Raw genomic sequence first — 22,551 nt, 5'->3', positions numbered from 1 at the left:
AGTTTAGAATGCCACACACTTTCCATGTCAGACACTTGAATCTGAGTTCAGGCGAGTACTTAACAGAGAAGAATTTCGATCAGTAAAATACTGTAACCAAATATTCGCTTTGTATATCCAGTAGCAGCCAGAAGCGGTTTCGTCCCATACTGTTGTTCACTTCCTCAAGCCAAACAGATTGTTATGTGGCCCCAACCCCACGGCAATACTCCGTTCCAAAATAAATACAAGCCTGGCACTTAACCTTAATTAAACGTGTTGATACGCTCTGCCCTGACTAAACCAACCTACAGGATATAAAACCAATTTTATTTAGGAAAAAAAAAATGTGCGGAACTGCGCTTCTTTTAGCTCAATTATACGCATTTCTATCAATATGAAAAAAAAAAAAAAAAATCGTGTGTTAGAAAAGCTGACATTGCAGTGGCTTGAGCCCTGGGGCGTTTGATCAAAAAACCACGATTCCACCCCTCGACTACAGAGGCAGAACAGCGTAGCCAGACCATTAAGCATCGATAGAAGCAATAAAAGTGGAACATAAAATTTTCGTGTCAGTGCTCCTTTAAGTTTTAGGAAACGATTAGTATCAGCCGTAATAAAAATATGGCAGGTACAGAAGTCAGGCCAGAATCAAAGTGCAAACACTGGAACTTCAGCAGTATTGGAGCGCCATCTATGAAAAATTGGCAATGAACAAGATAATCAAACGGGTGCCTGTGAGATGGGAGCCGCCCTGGTCAGCAGGCTATATTTAGTTTGAAGGCCCTGCTCTTAATATCTCATTGTCGACATTATGAAAAAACACGATTTAGCGGGAGATTTGAAATTGTGGCTTAAAATATTTAATTTCTCAATGAATAAAGCATCCTTTGCTGCCGAACAAGCGCTTAGGGCCCTATAAAACACTAAACACTTCGAATAAGACAAACTTCTACTTTGTCTGCATGGCCCCTTTAAACGGGCCCTAAACAGGGTTCCGAAGGTTGCGATTTTACGTGTGCAATCGTTGGAGTACTATCCAAAGAACGTCCTGCTGCAAAAATGGTTTAAAAGCGTTCAGTATCAGCATAGTTATCGTTCAGTAAAAAGGGCCCGTAACAAGGCCTGGCGCATTTATTTCTTTCACCGCGCCTCCAAAGCAATCTAAAAGCGGAGATGTCACCGACCAGGCGCAAGACCACATAGCAAAACAGGGTTGGTTCGAGAAGCGCGCAGCCATTGGCTCCGCTCGGCGGTACGTCACGCTTCTTTCTTTTTCTAACAGACGACGGCCAAGCTCTGCCTACTACATCCGCACCGCTCAGCGGGGTCGGTCGGTGGCCAGCCCGCATCGAACGACTCCTCGCGTCAGCCGTGCCCGCGTCGCCGGAAACGAGCGTTTCAAGGCAAGATAGGGGGCTTCCAAACACGACATGCTCACTAAAGACAATAATTGAAGATTGCCACTGACGACTACAGCGGCTCGCTAGCGTTTCGGCATGTGGCGCTGTCACGGTGAACTTGCCCCATCGAGGTCCGGGAAAAGGCTTAGCATCGCCGCAGTTATCCAGACACTGCTTTGCGAGGCCGTGACGATGACGATCCCCTGCACAATCTTTCACTGCACTATCACCCCCTTTCACGGATTCGCGAACTGATTTTCAGCAATAGTACCGCTCTGGCGGGCGGTGACAAGTTTTAGCTGCTGCGGTGTATGCCGTATCGTGCATACACCGCACAGGGGGCTGCTTGTCGACCGTGCCGGCAGATGCTTGCCGCCGCCGCGCGTGTAGCGGGCGTTTGTGCTCGCAGAGATGCTCCGTGTTTTTCAGCGTTATTCATAATCTACAAACTCAGCTAAGCTCGTGTAACGGATGGCGACGATCTACATTCATCCGTGCCACCAGTGCAGGACGAATACGCCGTGCAGCCGGTGCAGGAGCGCCGTGCGCAACCGCGTTTCCCCCAGAGGCGGGAACGCCGATTGGCTACAGCATTTAAAGGGACACTGAAGTGAATTTGTCAAGCTCCCGTTTTTGCTTGCACTGCGTAGACTGGCTCAAATTAGCACACTTTTCATCGTTTATCCGGTTGACAAATCGGTAATTATTTTACAAAGCGCGAAAGAAGAAAAACTACCATGCGCGGTTTGCGGCGGCCGCACCAACTAAGGCTGTGACGTTGAGAGGAGGGGCGCCGTGATTGGACGATGCCCAAGGTTAGCAATCACACAAGTTTCGGTTTCGGTTCTGTAAAACATAACCAATGGCTTTGTTGGATGGGCATTCTCAATATCTCAGTAATCATCGTACCGCGCTTCTGCCATGTTGTCGGCTGTAAAATGCACAAGATAAGCCTCCCAGGACGGCTTGTAGTCGTAGCATTCACTAGCCGAGACCTACGCAGTGCATGAACGCCCTCCGCGTACCCGCAGACGCCCAAATGTCATGCGCTTTTCCCCCATATTTGGAGCTTGCCTCCCTCATGCCTGTATCGTAAAAAGCGTGCTCGCACCAGGCCAAGGGTCTGTTCATTCTGGCCTGTGCCCACTGCCTGCAAGCAGTCGGTGCTTATGGCAACAGCACGCCAACGAGAACTCGCTAGCGCGCCAGTGGCAGCCTGCGCGCGTTTTGTGAACTAGTTCGTGTAGCCATGAACGTTGCGGCCCCAAAAAAGGTGAACTCAATATAGAAAACATTGGCGGAAAACAAAAAAGTTAACTTACAAAAAAAAAGAGCACGTACCCGCGGGGATTCGAACTCGTGACTCGCAAAACATTTACGGTGAAGTCCTAGCGCCCCAGACTGCTAGGCTACGGAGCGGGACGTGAAAGCCTTGCTAATATAGGGTATATATTGTACAACCAGTTTACACTTTTATTTAGTTTTGGCATTTCAAGCCGCTTAGGTGACTATTTGTTGTACTGCGATCGTGCAGTAAGCGTCGCCCGAGTTTCCACAGTAGCTCACGTCTAGCAATTGCATTTCGTAGACGGAAAAGCGTTCGCAGATGCGTAGTCGTGCTGCTGACCGCTGTGCTTGTTCGCCCAGCGCAAAAAAGTGCTTCCCGCGCCCTAGTTTTACGCTGTACGGTAAAAATATCAGTTGATTTTATTTGCTTAGTACCTATATTGACTTTGCTGACTCTTCTCCCGCCTTCAAGAGGCCTTATATTTTCCTACTGGCGTACCAGTCAGCGAAGCGTCGCATGTGCAGTGCTTGTGTGAAGCGACCTTGACTTGGAGCTAGATACAGTGTACAAACAAACCAAGTAAAGAAAGGCACATTCTTCCATTCACAAACGTGTCCTGGCTTCGTTTCAACTAAGCGAACGAATTGCGACCAAGCAATTTTTTTTTAACCTCCTTGATTGCGACGACCCGCCGGCGGCCGGCGGACGAAACGCTGGGCCGACTGACTCTGTCGGCCGGGGAGCCGTGCAGTAGCGCAGCCGTGGCGCAGCCAATTGCCAGCTCATCCCCTCCTGACGTCACACGAAAACGCCACAGAAAATGGGCGAGCGTAAAGAGAGGAGGACAGCGTTTTCGAATTAGTTTTTCTACTAAATAAAATCGTGTAAACGCGCCTAGAGTGGTCGAAACATGGCCTGGGGACTCTAAGACTACAATTTGCGCTAGTAATCCCGCAATGTTTACATATCACTTCAGTGTCCCTTTAACGAGGCCCACCAATAGCGCAGCTGTACTGTTGAGAGCTTTGTGCGTCACAGGGTGCGTCACAAGGGGTCGGTAGCCCGTAAGAGCGCGGCAGTGCAGCAGCAAGAAAGCGGTAGGCGAGCAAGGAAGAAAGAAAGTATCTTTTGCTGCGTGTTTGTGCGGCCCCTGCTTTACGCAGAAATGTAATATTTGGTATACATTGTCGTGAAGGGGTACTCTAGCGATTGCGCGATTGAAATGGCGACCTTCAGAAGCCTATTTAGGGCCCCTTTAAGAGTGTTCCAAGCAGCAAAGCAGCAGACAGTGCCGGAAGTGCGCACAGGGAAATGCCGGGGCAGGGCCTACACGCACCTGTTTGTACTCAAAGTCGCCCAGGGCCCGGGAGACGGCCAGGGAGCCATTGACCCGCTGGATCATGACGGAGCCGCCCGCACGCTGGATGCGCTCCTTCTCGCCCGGGTTGATGGGCTTGTGGTCGCGCGTGGTGAAGGCCGGCTGGCCGTGGCGGCAGAGCAGGGCGCGCGAGTCCCCGCAGTTGGCAAAGTACACGTGGCCCGGGGAGACGAGCGCGCAGACGGCCGTCGAGCCGCTCTTGTCCTCGCCCGAGGCCACCTCGGGCAGCGCCCGCATCTGGTCGTCCAGGCACAGGAAGCCCCGCCGGATGCCCGTGGCCACCCGCTCGGCCAGCTCCTCCTCCCCGCCGCCCTCGGCACCCAGCAGCGCACCGGGAACGACCAGAGGGGGGGGACACAGTGAACGCAGGGGGAACTTGCTCAGGGTGAACATTCGAGTCACAGAACGCACTCCAGTGGCTCCAGCATACTATAGGGTAAGAAATTTACTTGTCCCGCGCACACTGAAGTCTGGCTGGCTGCTAAAAAATTATGCACCCCTTGTTCTAGTGATGAGGATGGTTGAACGTGAAGCTTCCTCATGGGGGATTCCTTGGTCATCGCCTGAATTTGGACTTAGACTTCGACCCTTCGCCATTTTATTTTGCAGAAAGGAAGCTTTGCATTCAACCGTCCTCCTTAGATGGAGGGGCGAACGATTTTTCTGCCTGATTTTGCACACCCAGGCATCCTCTAAAAACACAAGCTGTTTCAAACATGTCAGAATGGCGCAGCAATCGGACAGACGTCGGCTTCATAACGTAAGGGACCCACGTTCGATTCAGACCACGGGAAGAGTTTTTCTTCCCCCTCACCCTCTACCATAATCATCGCCGGTCAAGGTCACCTTTCCTACAGTGCAATATTTGTGATGCGCATGGATGCCACCAGTAAGAGACTGAAACGTTCGCTTTAATGGGGGTACAAGGAGGGGGATGCAACGTCAACACCACACAATTGTTGGTGACCCTTTAAATGCTACTGCAATTACAGCCTTCAACTCGTGGCGCTCCCACTGGTTTGCCACGAAACGTGCCACAGGGCAACCGGGCCCTACACTTGTAAGGGTGCAAGACAGCGAGAAACCTTCTACATGTGCAGTTGAGGGCACCGCACTGACGTGAGTGGGTAGAGTCGTTTTGGAGCAGCAAATTCGGCTTTTGGAGCACCCAGAACGAACGCATTTTACTGGCGAAAAAGAGACGCGGACGAAGAAGAAGTACTTCATCCGCATCTCTTTTTCGCTAGTAAAATGCAATCAGATAACCAACTAGCCCAACTTTCTGCCTTAACCAGAACGAGCACTGGGATTGGAGAAATATTGCTAGAAGGGCGTGAAAACCAACCAACAGGAGCACCAGAAAGAGCATCCTGGGCACACAGAAATGTTTAAATAAGGAAAATGCCTGCGGTGCAGACAAGTTTCTGCCGCACAAATGTTTTTTAACAGGGATTATGAGATGCCCTCAGGACAAGCACTGAAACCCTTCGTGCGAGTGTGTATTCACTCACTACTTGAGCCAACAGATCTTGAAAGAACTGACTATTTGTTTAAAAAATAGCTATCGGGATAGTGTTTGATGTGGTAGGCTTACAGAACTTTTCATAAAACCATAATGAACGAAACACACAGTCACGTAACGTGGACAGTTTGATGTATATACAAAAAATGAGAACATTTTGAAGCTAAAATCGATTACATGGCAATAAAACACAACATTAAAATGCCTTTGAACTTGAGTAAGCAGAACTAGCAATGAGACGAAACAGGCACTTGTGCTAAACCCATGTTTCTCTGGTTAACCTGTTAACTGCCACTACCGAGAACTCGCGAAACCACCCACGCGCACCCCCTGCAACTTCCGAGTATACTCATGTTGCTTCTTAAACTCGCTCCCTGCCACTCCCGAGACAACTCGTGCGAAAAAAAAAAAAAGTTGCATTCATATCCCGCCATCTATGGAGAGGTCACAGAACTCGTGAATTAAATTTTAGCCAACAGACGGAGCTCCCATTTTTACACCCGCGAACCAACTTCCACTAAACCAACATAAAAAAAAAAAAAAAAACGGCAGGGGGTGAGGAGCAGCCAGAAAAAAACCTGGCAGTGAAAGGGTTAAAGGGACCCTGCAACACTTGCCATCGACTACTAGTAATGTATTTTGGGATAAGGTCTATTGTCTCAGAAATCTCCTCCCGCAAGAATTATGAAAATCCGTTCAGAATTAACGAAACTACGCGCGATGAGAAATCGCGCATAATCGTTCCCTCTCAACTCAACCACGGCCAACGCGACGAAAGCTGCGCGCTCTCTCCCGGAGAGAGGGGCGGCTCGCGGCGTTCTCTTCAGCGGCCTTCTATATATCACATGCCGGGTAGTTTTCTCCTTTTCTCCGCAACGCGGAGGGGCCTATTTCCGGTCTGGTGCCACAAAAAGCAGGCATGGGTGCCTGCTCGCAAGTGCGCGCTCGGGCTGGTAGGGCGTTTTTGAAGCAATAAACATTTGTAGTCGAGTGGTCCCGTTGAAAGGGAAGTATTGAGCTCATCACTCACACTCCGCGCGCACTCAAAACACAAAAGAAACGGCAAAACTGTGCCTACAGGTTCGGGCATAGAAGAGGTTCGTACACAGCGATGACGACGACGGAAATGGGAGAATCTAGCCGCGAAGTTGACCAGTGACAGCCGATCTGGCAGCCATGGCCTATGTGACGTCCCTTAGGCCATGCATAATGAGGACAACTGAAGAGAGAGCGGTTGGTTTTTCCGCGTCTTTCACATCGATTTGCGCGCTCACCGCTTCACGTGCACGTGTAATATTTGGCTCAGGTATTCCTGGCAGTGTAATCTAAACGTCGCGCAGGTTTACTTGCACTGCTCAAAGAGTGTTGCAGGGTCCCTTTAAATATGCTTGAAAGTAGAACTTCCATGACCGGTCCAAATTTTCTTGTCTCGCCCATCGTGACTAGGACCAGCCTTGGCTGGGTCCGGACACCGCTGCTTAGCTGCCCGAGCGTCTTCAGCTGCAATGCGCTCTTCGTAGTTTTTGGTCAGCGTTCGTACTGCTCTGAAAACGTCTGGTGTCACATTTAAGCGACTTGCATCTCCTTCAAACAACGTTGTACCTGATGCCATTAACATTGTGTATTGTCAACCGAGCTGTTCCATTTTTAAGGTGCCGGCAGTTCTCACTGAAGCCCCCTTCCACATCCGCATTTCGCTGTGGAACGCAAAGCAACACCTTTACTAGCCTGGCCAAGAGAAGGAATTTTTTTTTTTTTGTCAGCCCCCTTTTGCTCAAAATCTGCTGCTAATGCTCAATAATCCATGTAGACAGATCTGATTCAACATGTTCGCACACTGAAGGAGCATCGCAGGGTTTGGTCACTTGCGGCAGCCAGGTAGGTAGCCTTCTCAAATGAGTGCAACAGGGCTCCTCTTCCCTCAACTGTGAGGGCTTAAGGTACTCGGTGCATTTTATGTAGAAGCTTCTAGCACCCAACCTCAATGTCGGTTTCTCTCCGACTTGTACTCTCGCTTTCCAATTCGCACGTTTGCAACAACGGCAACACTCCGGCTTTCTTCAAGCGTTCAAGCGGCAAGACTGGCTTCATGAAGCGTCCACAGCTTGTGAACGATGGATCATTTCATCAGAGTAGGTGGACCAACGGCTGACGTCTTTGAAAAAGCAAAACAGTAAAAACTTCGACCCCATTCTTCATGAAGAGTAGCTTTGCAAAGAAAGTTTTATTAGAAAATGCTTTCCTCAAGTGCTCTTGTAGCTGTCCTCATAAACGACATACCCAGACAGATAAGATCATTTTCTTCAAAGCTGGAAACTGTTCAGTAAACCGGCTTACAGCCGGTCCCAAAGCAAGCCATCTTGAACTTTCATCCCTTTCCCGCTAGCTACCCTTTCAATTCCCTGTACATCTCGAACCCTCGGAGCTGGTCACACGAACTCCTGCCAAGTTTTTTTGCAAAGGAAATAGTAAGAGATTCCCACCTCTTCAACGCCCATAGCATAAAGAGAATTCCTGCCACCAGAGCGCGCCACATCGAGAAAGCCCGGCGAAACGAACCTTCGGCGCAAGATTGGCGCAGATTGCTTGAAATGTAGCAGGATGTAGCAAGATTTACTTTTCAGCTCAGTTAGGCACACTTGGTGCAGCAATCACATCACTGGCACAGGTAAGCATGCGAATACCAGCAAAAATGGGTGAATGTTGACATAGAACAAAAAAGATGGCAAAAATAAGGATAGAAGGGCATTGAAAAAAAAAAAAAAAAAAAGGGGGGGGGGGCCACGGTAGTGGACTATGTACACAAGTTTGGATGAGGATACAGAAATAATAAAACATGCAGGAGACGGAGTGGGACTGGTCTACTACCATGCACTTATTATGGATCCTAGGCCAGCGACACGGCGAACTAGGTTAGGTACAGCCTATTTATTGGCACTGGCAAGAGAAGAAAGAAAAGCGCATCCTTGTCACCCCTCAAGTGTCAGGTTGCAATCGGAAAAAAGTCGACAAAAAGAAATGCCTTTTATCAAAAAAATACACCGTTTCTTTTTATTTTTGAAGAAACAGTTGCACCTGGTTACAACAGCTACATGGTCGCACAGATTTTGCTTCCTTCCTCCGCACACTCGCAGTGACGGAAAATTTTTACAAGGTGCAGTTTTATCTCTGCGCATATTTCTCTTGCTGTGAAAGGAGTTTCCTTTGCCCGAAGAGCCACAATCCACCTTTAAAGGGACACTGAAGTGAATTCGCCAAGCTCCCATTTTTGCTTGCACTGCGTAGACCGGCTCAAATGAACACGCTTTTCATGGTGGGCGATAAGGCGGCATTTATTTTATAAAGCCTTTCAGAAGAGAAACTACCTTGCATGCCTTGCAGCGGCTGCACCAACTAACCACAGTGACGTCAAGTAAAGGGACTATGTGATTGGACGATGTCCAAGATTAGCATACAAACCAGTTTCGGTGGCGGTTATGTGAAACAGCATGCTTGGCATCCGACGTTATCGTTGGATGGGCATTCTTGATATCCCAGCAATTGGAATGCCACGGTTGTGCCATGTTGTCGGCTCTAAAGTGCCTCAAATAAGCCTACCAGGACGGCTTGGAATCGTAGTAGCAATCACTAGCCGAGGCCTACACGGTGGATGAACGCCCTCCGCGTCCCCGCAGGCACCCAAATGCCATGCGCTTCCCGTTGGCGGCCAATGGACTGAACTCTGGGCCGGCTGACTGACGGTAGGTCGGAGAGCTGTGCAGTACCGCAGCCAAGCCAAGCCATTTTTTTCTGAGGTCGTACAAAACGCTACAGAACATGGGCGAGGATGCAGAGGGGAGGACGGCACTTTTGAATGATTTTTCTGGGGAACGAAGTCGCGTAAACGCAGTGAGAGCGGTCGAAACGTGGCCTAGAGGCTCCAGACTACAATTTGCGCTCGTAACCCCGCAATGTTTACAAATCACTTCAGTATCCCGTATAACACCCCCCCTCCTCCTCCTATTGATGGCCGCATTATTGGGGCAACTTTATCAAGGACCACACTTCTCTCCGACAGACTCTGCTCACAGTAAAGCTGCAGTAGTAGCAGCATGGCAGTCACACACTTCTGGGGCAGGTACAACAAGCGAACACGGTAGATGCGACTTCACAATGTCAAGAAAGATACAGCTCCAAACAGAAAACAAATCCCCACATTACACATATACCCTCAACGTCCACGACAGTGCGGCTTATTAACTTCCAGGATGCCGCCATTGCCAGTAGGTACCGACGTGGCCACAGAGGTCAAGAGGTGCTCACCTCTCCCACGTCAGAGGCGGCCACGGTGTGGGCGAACTCGTCCGTCTGGCAGATGGCGTCCAGCAGGTTCTGGGCGCAGTGGGCCGAGACGCGGGCGCCCGCGTGCCCGTCAAAGACGGCGAAGAAGCTCCACCGGTCCAGGCCCCCACCGCAGGGCAGGCCCAGCATGGCGCAGTGGGCGTCCTCCATCTCTACCCGCCAGCCCTGCATCGAGGCCAGGGCGTAGCGCAGGCCATTGCCCGCCCCGCTCTCCGTGTGCTTCTCCACCTTCGGCTTGTCCAGGAACGCACCCATCCTGAAGAGGCGCCGCTTGGACAGGGGGCCCCTGCGAGGGTAGTGAGACGGTTGGGGGCTACGTACGTGCAGGGCGGGCCTTAAAAAGGGGACGCGATGGACCTCCTCCGTACGGTCCGGAACTATCGACCAAAACTGAATTTAAGGTCTGGCGCGAGAAAGTTCTGGCAAACACGAAAGGCACAAGAACGGCCCTCGCAATTCCACACATAACATCACAAAATTGAATGCTCCGCAGCGAATCCTGACAATGCACAAAACATCCACAACGTTCCCGGAAACTGCTCAGAAATTGTCACAAGGTTAAGACCTACCAACTTTGCCTCAAATCCAGATGACTGGCAGCATCACATTTGCATCTCTGAAACCTAAAAGTGAGTTGCCACCATTGGACAGATGCAACCTTTTTCTTTTTAGCCCCATTCACCTCAGTGGATCCCATGTATCCCTTTCGAGAACATTCAACATCATCGTACCTTTGGCTTGGGCACACCAATCGATTTGCACTCCCAGCACCATAATGCAGTTCGGTTGCAAATAATGAAGGGCAACAATGTCGGCACTGAGGGCTGAGCAATTCCACGGGTGCACCCCAGACACTTGCCACTTTTTTTTAGTAATAACAAAAGACGACCGAATACTGCCTCCTCCACAGACTATTGGTGGTGATGCAAGGTGGCTCTTAAGTATGTTTCCGCCTATTTGGAAAGCACACCTATAGCTGGTGCGTGTACCATTACAGAAGCTTTCATAAAAGCCAGACGGTACACAAACCCGACTGTTTCGTCTGCACTGCTCCTGCTGCACACAAAATCTACAGCATAGCCGTAAGTAACTTATCTCAGACCCACCAAGTGAGAGTGGGTAGCAGCAAAGGGATCGTCCGCGATTAAGTGCACTGAATGCGAGAAGGCAGTGTGCAATACTATCTACACTGGAAAACACTTGAACAAGGAAGACTCGCGAGCCAGTGGAAAAAGCTGCATGCATTACTGATAGCTATGCGGATCCCCCCTCCATTTGCATGCTGACAGCGGGTGATAAAAATGTGAATCACGGACTGTAGCAGTGGCGGAACGAAACCAAAAGATGCTGCGGCAATGTGGAGAGGCAACTTGTTTCCAACTGGCACCCTAAGTGCATGGCCTCTTTAAAAGTGTTGACCCACTATAACAGCAGCCCAGCAGATTATTTCAAAGAACATTCACATGTGAAGATGCTTTTAGGAATGCAGTGAAATTCCCTAAATACTTGCATCGTTTCAGCCTAAGGCACCATAATTAATCAAGTTTCAGGGGCGATTTTGGAGTGGTATCAGTCTCCCTTGATCAAGGTGAAGTGATAACGGTGCACGACCCTTTGGGTCAGGGTGTTTAAACAGGTAGGGGGAGACAAATGACTCCCCAGAAGTTTTAATTAAACTCCAGGCAAGCAATAAAAGAAAAAGTTTAATGTTCTAAAAAAAACAATTACTCCTCTGTGGTGGTGTTGGCCACCTCACCACAGTTTTTGTTTTGATCAAGTGAATAACAGAGATAAAATAACGAACTTTCTCAGGAGTGAGTCTAGCTCAAAGTTTCTAATTGCAAAATTGTAGTCAGATCAAGAATACTCACAATAATAAGGTTTTCATGACAATGTCTCGACCAGGAGATAATTTATGGCACCCCCCTCCCGCCCCCAGAAAAAAACGGGCCCTATTCGCAGATTTGCACACACATGCACCCACCAATCTGCCGTGCAACGCAAGACGACGCTACATGCAAGCCCATTCCGAAGAGCACGCAATGCTTCAACGAGGCAACTGAATGCTTAAATTCATCTTGGTGGAAAGAGCGCTTGATTGAGCGCATTTTCCACCACGCTGAATTCACACTAACTAGCCCAACTTGCCATTCTTCAGAATATTAAAACATGCGCATTTTCTTTAAACATGAGAAGTATTCTCATTAGCGAGATGCACAGACCAACTTCTGCATTGGATACTTCTGTCGAAGTATACAACACACACTAGAAGATTTTTTCCATATTCTTTCATTAGTGTTCTACCATTATTTACCCCTGGCTAATTCCCAAAATGTAGAGACATAGCGAGATGAGACGTACCATACCAAAACGATTAGTTCCTCTTGCAAACCAACGCAACTTTCAATTATAACGCTTGCTTTGAGACCCAGGCCTGCTTGCAAGGGGGAGTAGGAGTTTAACCTCGAGCGCTTTCCGCGAGTCGGGCTTTCCCGCGCAGCTTTGACGCTATGCAACAGAGCCAACGTACTATGCGCGCCACGCGGCAAGGCCAACCTTTAGTGCTAGCGAAGTTCGGCGAAGAGCCAGTTTCGCGGACTTCTAAAAAATTATTTGAAAAACGGCGGAGTAAAAAGAACGCCACATCAGGATAACCGATTAAAAAAAAAAAAAAAAAAACGCCCTACACGAGAGCGCAAGGATGCAAGGCAAATCGGCTATATATCCGAAACCGCGCAGCGAAAGAACACAAATGTTAAAAATTATACCAGAAACGGAACACTTTTTTTACAATTTTAAGGACGCTACTACATAAAACCGCCCAAACACACACCTCGACATCACCTCTCAGCAACCACTAAGTATCGTCTGTCGCGAGTGCGCATACCAGCATACGTTCTAAATAACGAAAAATTGTCACGCTGCTAAGCGCTAGGCCTCACCCTCCAAAATAAAAATGTCAAGCTAAGCTCCCGTCTGATTGCTTTTGACCACCAATGCGCTACGGCTGCTAGACGATCGCCAACTCGAACTTCCCTCGACATATAACACACAGGCGCTCAAATTTTTTCGTTAAGGTTACGCGAGCTACACAAAGCTTTCAGTGAATAACGCCACACCTGTACTAACTCCTTACCTTAATACGCTCGACAGCAGGACCCGAAAAATCCACATCCTTAGCTTTCGCGTATTCACTTTCGGCTGCCCGAAAGGCGGACAGCGCGCTCCCCAAGTGATGCGACGCTTCCAAACAACACGGCCCGCCCTTATCTAACTGTTGTCATATCTCGTTAGCCGCGCCCCTTCCCAATACGGAAGATACGAAATTAGTCGCCCTATCACTTACCCTCAGCAAAACATCTGCCCCTGCGCCGAACCCTCCGCCCAAAAAGGAAATTGCGCAGGAATTTGACAAGGACTGCCGAATGACTGACAACACATGCTGCAGCGCTATGCGTGCTGTTACCTTTATCTTTCTAGAGTCCTTGTCATCTTTTCATTTTTTGAAATTACCGACCAACTAACCTGCCAGCAGGCTGAACTGACTAGCTGACAGGCTGCTTCCAAACCAAATTCCGCTGCAATACACACGGGAGCAGGTGCATTTCCTGATCGTCTGCTGCACCATTTGCCTCCTTCCTACCGTGAATTCCAAACGCGCGTTTCGCTTTGAATACCCCAGGTGGCGCCGTCGTTCCAAGATCAACTTGCGCTGGCTCGCACGTCCAAATCAGCCGCCGTTTTCCTGCGTTTTCCCATAGGCGAAAATCCTTTTTAACTATTTTCAGAATAAGCAGGTAAGTTACCATCGTCGTTCACAGGGTCAAACAAAATAGACCACAAAATGCGACACCTTCGTGCGAAGTTTGAGTGCGAACAACAGAGTGGCGGTTCGCTCAGGAAAAAAATTAAAAGTGTTCCAATTATCGTCACACCACCCTGTACATACATGGATGGATGAAAGAAGAAACTGCTCTCCCCTCTATGCAATGGATTTTTTTTAGAGTGATCCAATGAAACTACGTCAAACTTGGCTGCAAGGAAAATGATTTGTATGTGGCCTTCAAAAATATAAACCATTCAACGAAGGAATGCAAACTTAGCGGGCTGTTCCATATTAAGAAAATGCGAGACCAGTCCGAATCAAAGCGAGCCACACCCAATCAACCAATGCACGAAGCTCCATGCTGATGCGCACTTAGTGTCCCAGCAGCTATCACGGCCACCGCTACACTGCTTCGCGCATCAACGTGTAGCTTTGTTATGGTATTTCGTATACTACTTGCATATATCAGTCTGTCAGTGACCACTCTGCCCCCAGAAGTGAAGTGATCCTAGGCCGAAGAGTGCACACAGGAAGAAAACGCTCACACGCGTTCTGAATTCCAAAACTTCAGCAACGGGTTTCAAGGATAACTCCTGGGGCTTCCTAAACAGCGGGGCACGCTTATTTTAATTTTTGAACTTCCCCGCATCATTAGGCACTGGAGGCCCTCAGCAACACACAAGGTACAATCTCAAAGGACAAGTGACCCCAGTACGTCACGATATGTCTTCTGCGATTGGAGCCAGCCCCATGGCACTGTCGAAATATTTCCAGCATGAAAGGGGTGCCATCGCAACAAGTCGAGGTGGCGATGTAGTACGGTCAAAAACGTGCACCTGTGCACGTATTTGTGCTACAGAGTCACATTACTGTTGAAGGAAGAAGACAAAGGAGATATCGGGCCTGAAAAGCATTACGAATGTTTGGCACATGCGCAATGCATAAGCACAGTACAGCTTCCCTCTTCAATTTTTTCGGGCAAATCTTAAAACTTTCCTTTCGAACGTTACGAAAAGTCGCGTGCCTGAGGAACGCACACTAAATCAAAACTGTCGACGACCATTCACAGAGGGGTAGTGCTACGCTCTCCCATGAGTAAGACGGGCAAATCTCATGACCTTTTTTCTTTCATTGCCAACAGTATTCAACTATTCCTAAAGTCCCTGACCAGTAGACATGCTGCAGCCCGCTATTCTGTCAGTGCCCCATGTGCATAGAACCGTGCATAAAACCAGCTGAATGCCCAAAGGCGTTTACTGTTACACCTGGACAGAGGATGACAGGGCTAAAGGAAATGAAGTCGCAAGCGCTGTGCACGGCACCCTTTGAAGCCTCAGTTACGGGAGATTCCAACAAGTCCACTTGGTAGGCGAAAGCTGTGCAGGCCACTACAAGAAAGCCACCACAATATGCGCAACTCTTTAATAGCTTCAAAATGAAGCTCCTGTCGTGGTATCGAAAGTTACTGCTGACTGTCAGGTCCTTGCCACCTGGCAGGGTCTTCGGTAGGACCGAGACAGGCATCAGAACAAGCAAAAAAAAACCAGCATTGCACATTCTTGGTGGCCAGAAAGCACTGGGACGTCTACGACTGGAAATCCTCTGCAACGGTGGTATGGAAGGCCACATCAAGCAGCAGACCACATTAGCAGCAGAAGTTTTGCATAAACAGCAGGGCACCCGTAGACATAGCCAAAAACTCGACCCGAACCAGGTTACAAATTCTGTGCCCAATATTGTTGCAGTGCTATGCAAAGGGAAGAAACTGTCAGATGCTTCAGAGAGGCATGGCTTGTGCGGGAACAACCGAAACCCTCTCAAGGTAAAGGACACTATGGATCTTCTCAGACACTTCTTCTCAGGAACCACAGCAAGGATTTCAGGATCTTCTCAGGAACCACAGCAAGCATGAAGAGCTGAAGCATTTCTACAAGGTTTTCAAAAGGCTCAAAGATAAAGAAACCCACAGTGAGGAAGACTCTCCCTCCGACCACATCTAGTCATTTCGGCACCCAGTGGTGTCTCTTCTAGTGCAAGGGGGATCGCAGCCGGAAAAGAACAGCATTTTCATGCACAACACTTTTAAACAGTTTCTCAAATAATGCTTTCAGAGTAATTTTTTTTTTTGTGTAGCAAAGAACTTTACCAATACAATTTTCCAATCAATATTGGCCAGCTCCTGTGCAGCCCGTTTACACGCACCAGGCCCAAATTTAGTGGATGCAGGGTGAAGTAATTTGTCACACACACATTTACATTTCAAAGCACCCACAAGTTTCTTTGCTCACATGACAAAAAATATGGGCGTTGAATCCCGTCAGTTTAACAGCTGGACGCGTCGGCCATCTGTTACCTCTACAGAGGTTAGCGTGCCATCAAGTCTCAGTTTCCTACACACTATCCAGACCTGACCTTAACTAGGCCGGAGACTTAAATTATGCATGCAACTCTTGCCGCAATGCACACTGCTGCTAATATCGTTCTTCCACATGTTCACTGTTCCTAAAAGGGCACCCAAGCCACGTGCCGCTTGACAGCTGCACGAAGCTTCCAGCGCAAAGAGCAGCCAATGAGGGACAGCTGTTTCTGACTCTTGTGCTATTAGCACTGTTCTTCCTCGCGTCATGCGAGTTTTGATGCGGGAACCCGGCTGGCCCAACAGCTTGCGCGGATATTGCTCCGTGCGGAGTGCTTGCACGCTTCAGAAAAGTAGGACACGGTGGGTAACAGATCAAACACTGGCTGCTCCTCACAGGTGCCACGTTCTCCCGGTAGCTGCGCCGAATGAGAAGCCTTGTGAATTGTAACTGAATTTGCTCACTGCACATCCCTCCAATTTTTTTTCAATTTCCTCCTTATCCCTCCATCGAGTTAATGGTCCTCGTCTACTCCTGGTACCATCTCTTGGTAGCCACTCTTACCCTCAAAGTCCACCAAGGTGTCAGTTCTTCGCATTTACACGGCCAGCCCCAGTCCTTCTGTTCCCCTTCCAGTGAGCTGTGACGGCCACCACTCGAGTTGGTTCTCCGATATGGGATGCTCCTTTCATATCCCTATAACTTACTAAAATGATAGCAGCAAAGCCCGGAGAGGTAAACTGAAAATCTAGCGGCTGCAGAAGTGTTGATCAACACCGGGAATACTTTAAGGAGGTGGCCGGACAGCACCCGGACCAACGTTCCTGCTTTATCCACATCCGGCAGATTAGGAACTCTGAAAAGACTTTTTTCTCTTTCCCAGCGATGTATGGGCGCGACGACAGTGGGAGGCAGGCCGCGTGTATGCAATAGGTCAAGACAATCGGAAGGGCAGTGTAACGATGGTACATCTTTTCTACTTCCTACTATTCCCTCCTACATTCCAATAATTTAGCACAGTTTAAAGCATGTGCATTCAACACATCTCTTTTCTAACACAGAATCACTACCACATACAGAGGCACGAGATGCTGAACGGTTTACAAAATGTTGTCCTGCAAAATTAAAAATTCTGCAGCTATCATTAACTAGTGCCAGACATGCCATAATTTGTGAGGAAATCCACATCATAAACAATTCTAAAGACTGCTCCAGCTCCCAATTGACCGTGGAAGCAACAGCACCACATCACTCGTTCTCAAACTGCGGTTAGTAGTTAGGAACGGTGCTGAATGACACAAAACTCGACACAGGCAAAGCCCCTCTGCATGGCTCTAATCCGTTAAGTACCGCCAACTTGCCCTCGCTTTTCTTTTTCTGCCTCCTGGTCTCCGCATTACAGAACTGATGCCCCCATACTTCTGCCAGTGAATACAAGCTTACTCCCCAACCACGTCATCATGATATGCTGGTTTGCTATGCTGCATTTAGGTGTGAACTCAAACCAGAACTCTGCCCCCGAGTTTTAGGGATTGTCTTCTTCTCACCACAAGGTCCTGGGATCTACTGCGGTAAGACAGGCTGCATCAAGGATGCCCAGTGCACAACCTTCGCACATGCCATGAAGAGCGAAAATTCGCTCTCAAAGTTGCTTGCGTCTCAACCATCACGGTATCAGCCAGGGTGCCTGGCCTAACTTTGACAACATGAGCACCAAAGCACCTTTGGTAGGCTAGACTGCGCATTTTACTGCAGCCTCACATGCCACAATTGTGACAAATAACCAGAGAGCCGGCCAGCAGAGAAGAGAAATGCCCAAACAATTTGCCCTTCACCACTTCACCACCTACCTTTACCCGAGCTACTCGAAAAGTGCACAAGTTAAGAAGACAACAGTGCGAACTAAAACGTGTAGTTCCACAGGGCCGAGGAGAGATTTTTTAGGGAGAGGTTACGTCTTGGAGGGGAACAAAACTCCCCATGAAAACATGCCAAAGCTTCACCACAGACTTTGAAAGAAGAGTTGTCGGACAATGAACGCTGCACTGTTCAAGTGTTCTTTTGGAGTTGGAGGAATTCCACTCTTTTCACCCGCACAAGTGTTGCAAGGATCAACGAGTCCCGCCCACGCGCTCACACTCACTTCAAATGGCACCACGCTGTGGGTGAATGAGTAGCCAAACCATTTGCAGTAATGGACGCGTCGTGCTGATGTGGAACAATGTTTCGAGTGCTCCAGAAACAGTATTTTGGTCCCCGTTTGACAGCCTGCTAGACAAAGCCGCACAACCAATGGCTGTGAAAAAACCATCGAAGGCACAAATGCAATCTCCACAGTGCTTTAGAGAGAAAGAAGTTTGGCAAAGTTAAAAGACGGTGGGTCATCACCTCACAAGTATTGCTTCCACCCTCAAGGCCCTCCTAACAGTGAACCTACCACCAAGCAAATGTCTCTTCTGCTTACCTAACATTTATCTCGCTCCTCACACCATTCTCCGGCCAAAACGTTTTCAAGCAGTGCAGCCTTTAGCTGTTGTCCAAAGAAAAGTAAACAGTCCAGCCACCCTTTCCCAAGAAAACCGGCTTCTCCTGGCATCGCTGCCGCTTACAAGCTCAGCCCCTCATTCAATTCAGCCTTCATTCACGTTCCATTTGCCCCGCGCATAGGGGCAGGACATCTACACTGCCCCTTCCCTCTCCACCTTCAACAAAGCACAGAACGGCGATGCAAGCCGGGGCTGCAACAAGCAGCAAACAAAAGATCAAGGAAGGGCTCGTTGCCCCAAGTGCAAGGGTTGCTACACAGAACATGCCGGCAAAGAGGGAGGGAGGGAGGGGCGCCTACTTAGCAAGCCCCCTCTCCGAGCCCCGTTGCCAAGGGCGGGCTCAATTGGCCAGGCCACTTGTAGCCTGATCTCTGGCCCCGTGTTTACCAGAGGAGTCACACGCACACACAGAGGAAGGCTCGAGATAAGGGGCCAGCCAGAGGAGGAAGCACTCGACACGCGCCACACCACGGTGGACACGCAGGCTGCCCTGTAACAACACTGCTACGGCAACGGTGCCCGGCAAACGAAGCTCCCCATGCCAGGCCACTCCCATGATTTCTCTCTGTAGCACCTTAGAGCAGTGTCACGGCCAAGGCAAGAAGCCTGTTGCTGCCTGAAGGTGCAAGTAGAGAGACTACGTACTTGAAGCAACTGGACTGCAATCCGTCATGAAGGCTTTAGATGGCAAGCCGTAAGCCTTGCAGTGATTGTACCGGAGTGCAGTGAATGAGTGGTCACTTTCGGCATGTGGAGCTTAAGCACCCAATCCAGCGAATCACACTAGGATCCACAGCGTTCAAAATTCCGACCCCATTTCCAGTGTTCAGTCGCAAAGCCTATATAGCTGTGACAGCAGTTGTAGTGCATAACCTAGCTACTTTGCACATACCAAGGCTTGCAATCGCCCAAGAGATGAGGACATGCGAAGAGCATGTGGTGGCCCTAGTAGCGCCACACACAAACCACTTAAAAAATCAAAGCCGTTCCACTCAACAGGAAAGCCGTAGGAAGTGCAGAGCAGTGATTCGTCATAATGGGCTGTAGCGCCGTTACTTGCTCACTGCTACTACCCAATGCAATTCGAATTTCCCGCCTTCACAGTGCTCGCGCGCCCCCTGCCTGAAACTGTGCCAGTGGGAGTTCTGTTCTTATCATGCTTGCTTTTCCTCCCACATGTGCCGGCGTTGCACTGACACTTTTTTTTTTGCTTACTATCATAAAAACCAACCTAATGAGTGTTCCTCACTAAATGCGGGTGCACCCGGGTAATTACATATGTTTTGCCTCAAATGTGCCTGCAGTTTTCTTTGCGCTAAACAATGGGGAGAACAGGAACAACGGGAACAAGCGCCAGCAGTTTACAAGTTCCAACACTTACTATATAAACTGCTTGGCCTTTGAAGCCTCTGGGTTACGCCGCGACAGCAGCCTTGACGCAATGCCATGTGGCTCTACTTGGGTCCAGCGAGCAAGCTACGATGACAGGGCAAGCCTCTGAAGTGCTCTGCACTTAAAAAATGCTGCTCTAGCTATCGCCACAAGCCCGAAGTAAAGCAAGAGCCAGCAAAATTTCAGCCCACGAAGCTCACATTTCCCACCAAGAAATGTTTGCATTGCCCACGGGCATGAAAATCAATGCAACAGACACAAGCTTTTGTCGAAGCTAAACTTGTTGAGCGAGCAACACCGTCTGAGCAGGCTAAAGTCGATGTCAGCAAACAAGATAAAGCAGGAAGCCCTAATGCATGCAGCATCGAAAACTATGACAAAGCCTACTATGGATTGCACCAGTTGAGCACCGACCGATCGAGCATGCACGTTGAATCACCCCCGCCAGAAGGAAATGTCACCGAGAAGCTGTTATTTCAGAGTCACCCAAGTGCGACGAAAGTGCCGCTGCAAGCCAGCGACGCCAGTGAAGCGTGCTGGAGCCTAGTCAAGCGCCTCCAAACATCGGAGCGGTGTAATAAAGATACAGCAAGCATTCAATGCAAGGCGTTACGTTCCTTCACGATACACATGTTTGCCTTGTACGTGTTACTGACATAGCCCACGTTCTTACGTAACCATCAGGTTTAAAAGGAAGCACACTGCGTTCACAGTCCCCAGCCTCACTGCAAACGTCACCTGGAAGAAGCGTTGCACACTACTTTCACAAGACTCTTTCCAGCGCACAATCTGTGTCAGCCGCTCCTACCACTCCTGACTGAGCCCATTGTGTGAAGAACACCAAAGAAACCGTGCCTTTGCGGTAATTACACGACAGCTTCCTTTTTGCTGCTTACAGAGCAAGATGCTGGGCTGAACAGCCGACTTAGCTACTAGAACAAAGAGAACAAAGGAAGGGGGGGGAGGGGGGCAAGGCTTTAGACACAAAAATCAATTGTGGGCCCTGCAGCATGTCCACCATCACAAAGAAATGTCACATTTCTTTGCTGAGGGGCAAAAAAATGAGTACGGGAACCTGTGCTAGTGTACGTATACATGCACGTAAACACAAGCAAGATTCATGTGATCATCATTACTCATAACAGATTAGTAATCCCCAGGGGTGGCATTACAGAAAAACTGAACACGAGTGAGAGTTTGAGAAAAGTTTTTACTCCCAGAACCGCTGCACACCCCCAAATAGGCTCATTACACCCACCTACTCTCAAATGCAGTGAGCACCTGCTCTTTAGCCTGTTAAGAAAAACAGGGTGGGGGACAGACTACGCACACACGAGGCAGGTGATGTCCACAGGAAAGGCGTCAATCACAATTTCCCCTTGGCCCAGGAAGAGGGGACCGTAGGTGTGTTGGGCCATGGGAATTATTTATGGCAGGGCCAGGTGGCTTTTTCTAACGGTCGCCTCACAGGAATAACGTGGTCGGCTAGACGGTAGCGAACACAGCAGTAGAATCGAGTAGCCTTTGAGGAGTGTTTTGACAGGGAAAGCCGCAACTGACACCTACTTGAATTTTTTGTTCCATCACTGCGGTCACAGTACGGCACAGTGTACTGCTATTCGCATTCCAAAATTTGCACACTGAAACCAGAGCAGTGCTTATCATGCAGCCAGATTTCTACATAACAGACCCCGTGCCGACTAAATGGGATCACCAAAGCACTCCTGCTGCAACCATTTTAATCAAACAGTTGCAGCCAGTCTGATTGGAGAACATTTACTAGATCTCAAGCGCAGCACTATGCAGCCCCAAGTGCGTCATAACTAACTTTTACGATGAAAAAAAAAAAAAAGGAACGCCAATGCACTAAAACAATGTTTTAGAAGAAAAGTTGAACACTGTCCAGCTATTTGCATGCATGCAATTTTATGCTGCAACCCCTCGTGACAAAGCACGCACCAATGCGGAATACACGAGGGGGTCACGAGTGCAACTCAAAACAACTGCAGAGCCCGCGTTCGACAACAACCGTTCCAAAACGCAGGTCAACGCAAAACAGCCCGTTAGAAACGTCCCGCTACAGCTCAAGCGCAGACGACAGATGCTCCAAGGACTTACAAGGGGTGCCCGGAGACCCGAGCTCTTGTTTTTTCTTCGCGCCCGCACTACTCCCTCCTTCCGCGTGCCTTTCCGCCCAAATCCGATAGCGGCGAGGTCGGCTCCACACACACGCACACACAGGGACCGAAACGCGAGACACGTCGGTATACGCAGAACAGCTAGCCGACCCGCTCGCGCCGTGATGCAAGCGCCAGACGACTGAATGACTCACTCCCTCTTGAAACGGCTGCTGCTGTTGCCCGGCATCGCTTTACACGCGCGCAGAGTGTAAACAATCGCCGCTGCTGCTGGCGGCGCACGTGGGTATATCTCGACGCCGCTTTCTGTTTTTACTCTTCTTCCACTGGCGATCGCAAGAATCGAGCGAGGCCGGCGCATCGCTTGCGGCAGTGTTGCAT

At 49.2% G+C, this 22,551-nt stretch overlaps 2 protein-coding genes across 6 annotated transcripts in view; both read right to left on the bottom strand.

The window, feature by feature from the left end:
* LOC144149390 (endoribonuclease Dicer-S-like) overlaps positions 1 to 22,551 on the bottom strand; it is a 438,166-nt gene that overhangs the window by 76,488 nt on the left and 339,127 nt on the right. The window lies entirely within an intron of this gene.
* Alph (protein phosphatase alphabet) overlaps positions 1 to 22,551 on the bottom strand; it is a 39,186-nt gene that overhangs the window by 14,779 nt on the left and 1,856 nt on the right. For 2 of the 5 annotated variants that reach the window (XM_077680361.1, XM_077680362.1), the window contains exons 2-3: positions 9,873 to 10,197; positions 4,007 to 4,360 (exon numbers count right to left, since the gene is read on the bottom strand). In XM_077680361.1, coding sequence (XP_077536487.1) covers positions 4,007 to 4,360; positions 9,873 to 10,166 — 648 coding nt within the window. In that variant the 5' untranslated portion in view covers positions 10,167 to 10,197. Of the gene's footprint in view, positions 1 to 4,006; positions 4,361 to 9,872; positions 10,198 to 13,047; positions 13,178 to 22,150; positions 22,337 to 22,551 lie in introns of those variants that run through there. The other 3 variants (XM_077680363.1, XM_077680360.1, XM_077680359.1) reach the window with 3 other exon arrangements.

Source organism: Haemaphysalis longicornis, unplaced genomic scaffold, assembly GCF_048455015.1.
Source record: "Haemaphysalis longicornis isolate Haplotype H1 unplaced genomic scaffold, Haemaphysalis longicornis Haplotype H1 scaffold_8, whole genome shotgun sequence".
NCBI classification, from domain to species: domain Eukaryota; kingdom Metazoa; phylum Arthropoda; class Arachnida; order Ixodida; family Ixodidae; genus Haemaphysalis; species Haemaphysalis longicornis.
Note: the sequence above shows the minus strand (reverse complement) of the source record. Positions and strands in the feature narration are given on the sequence as shown.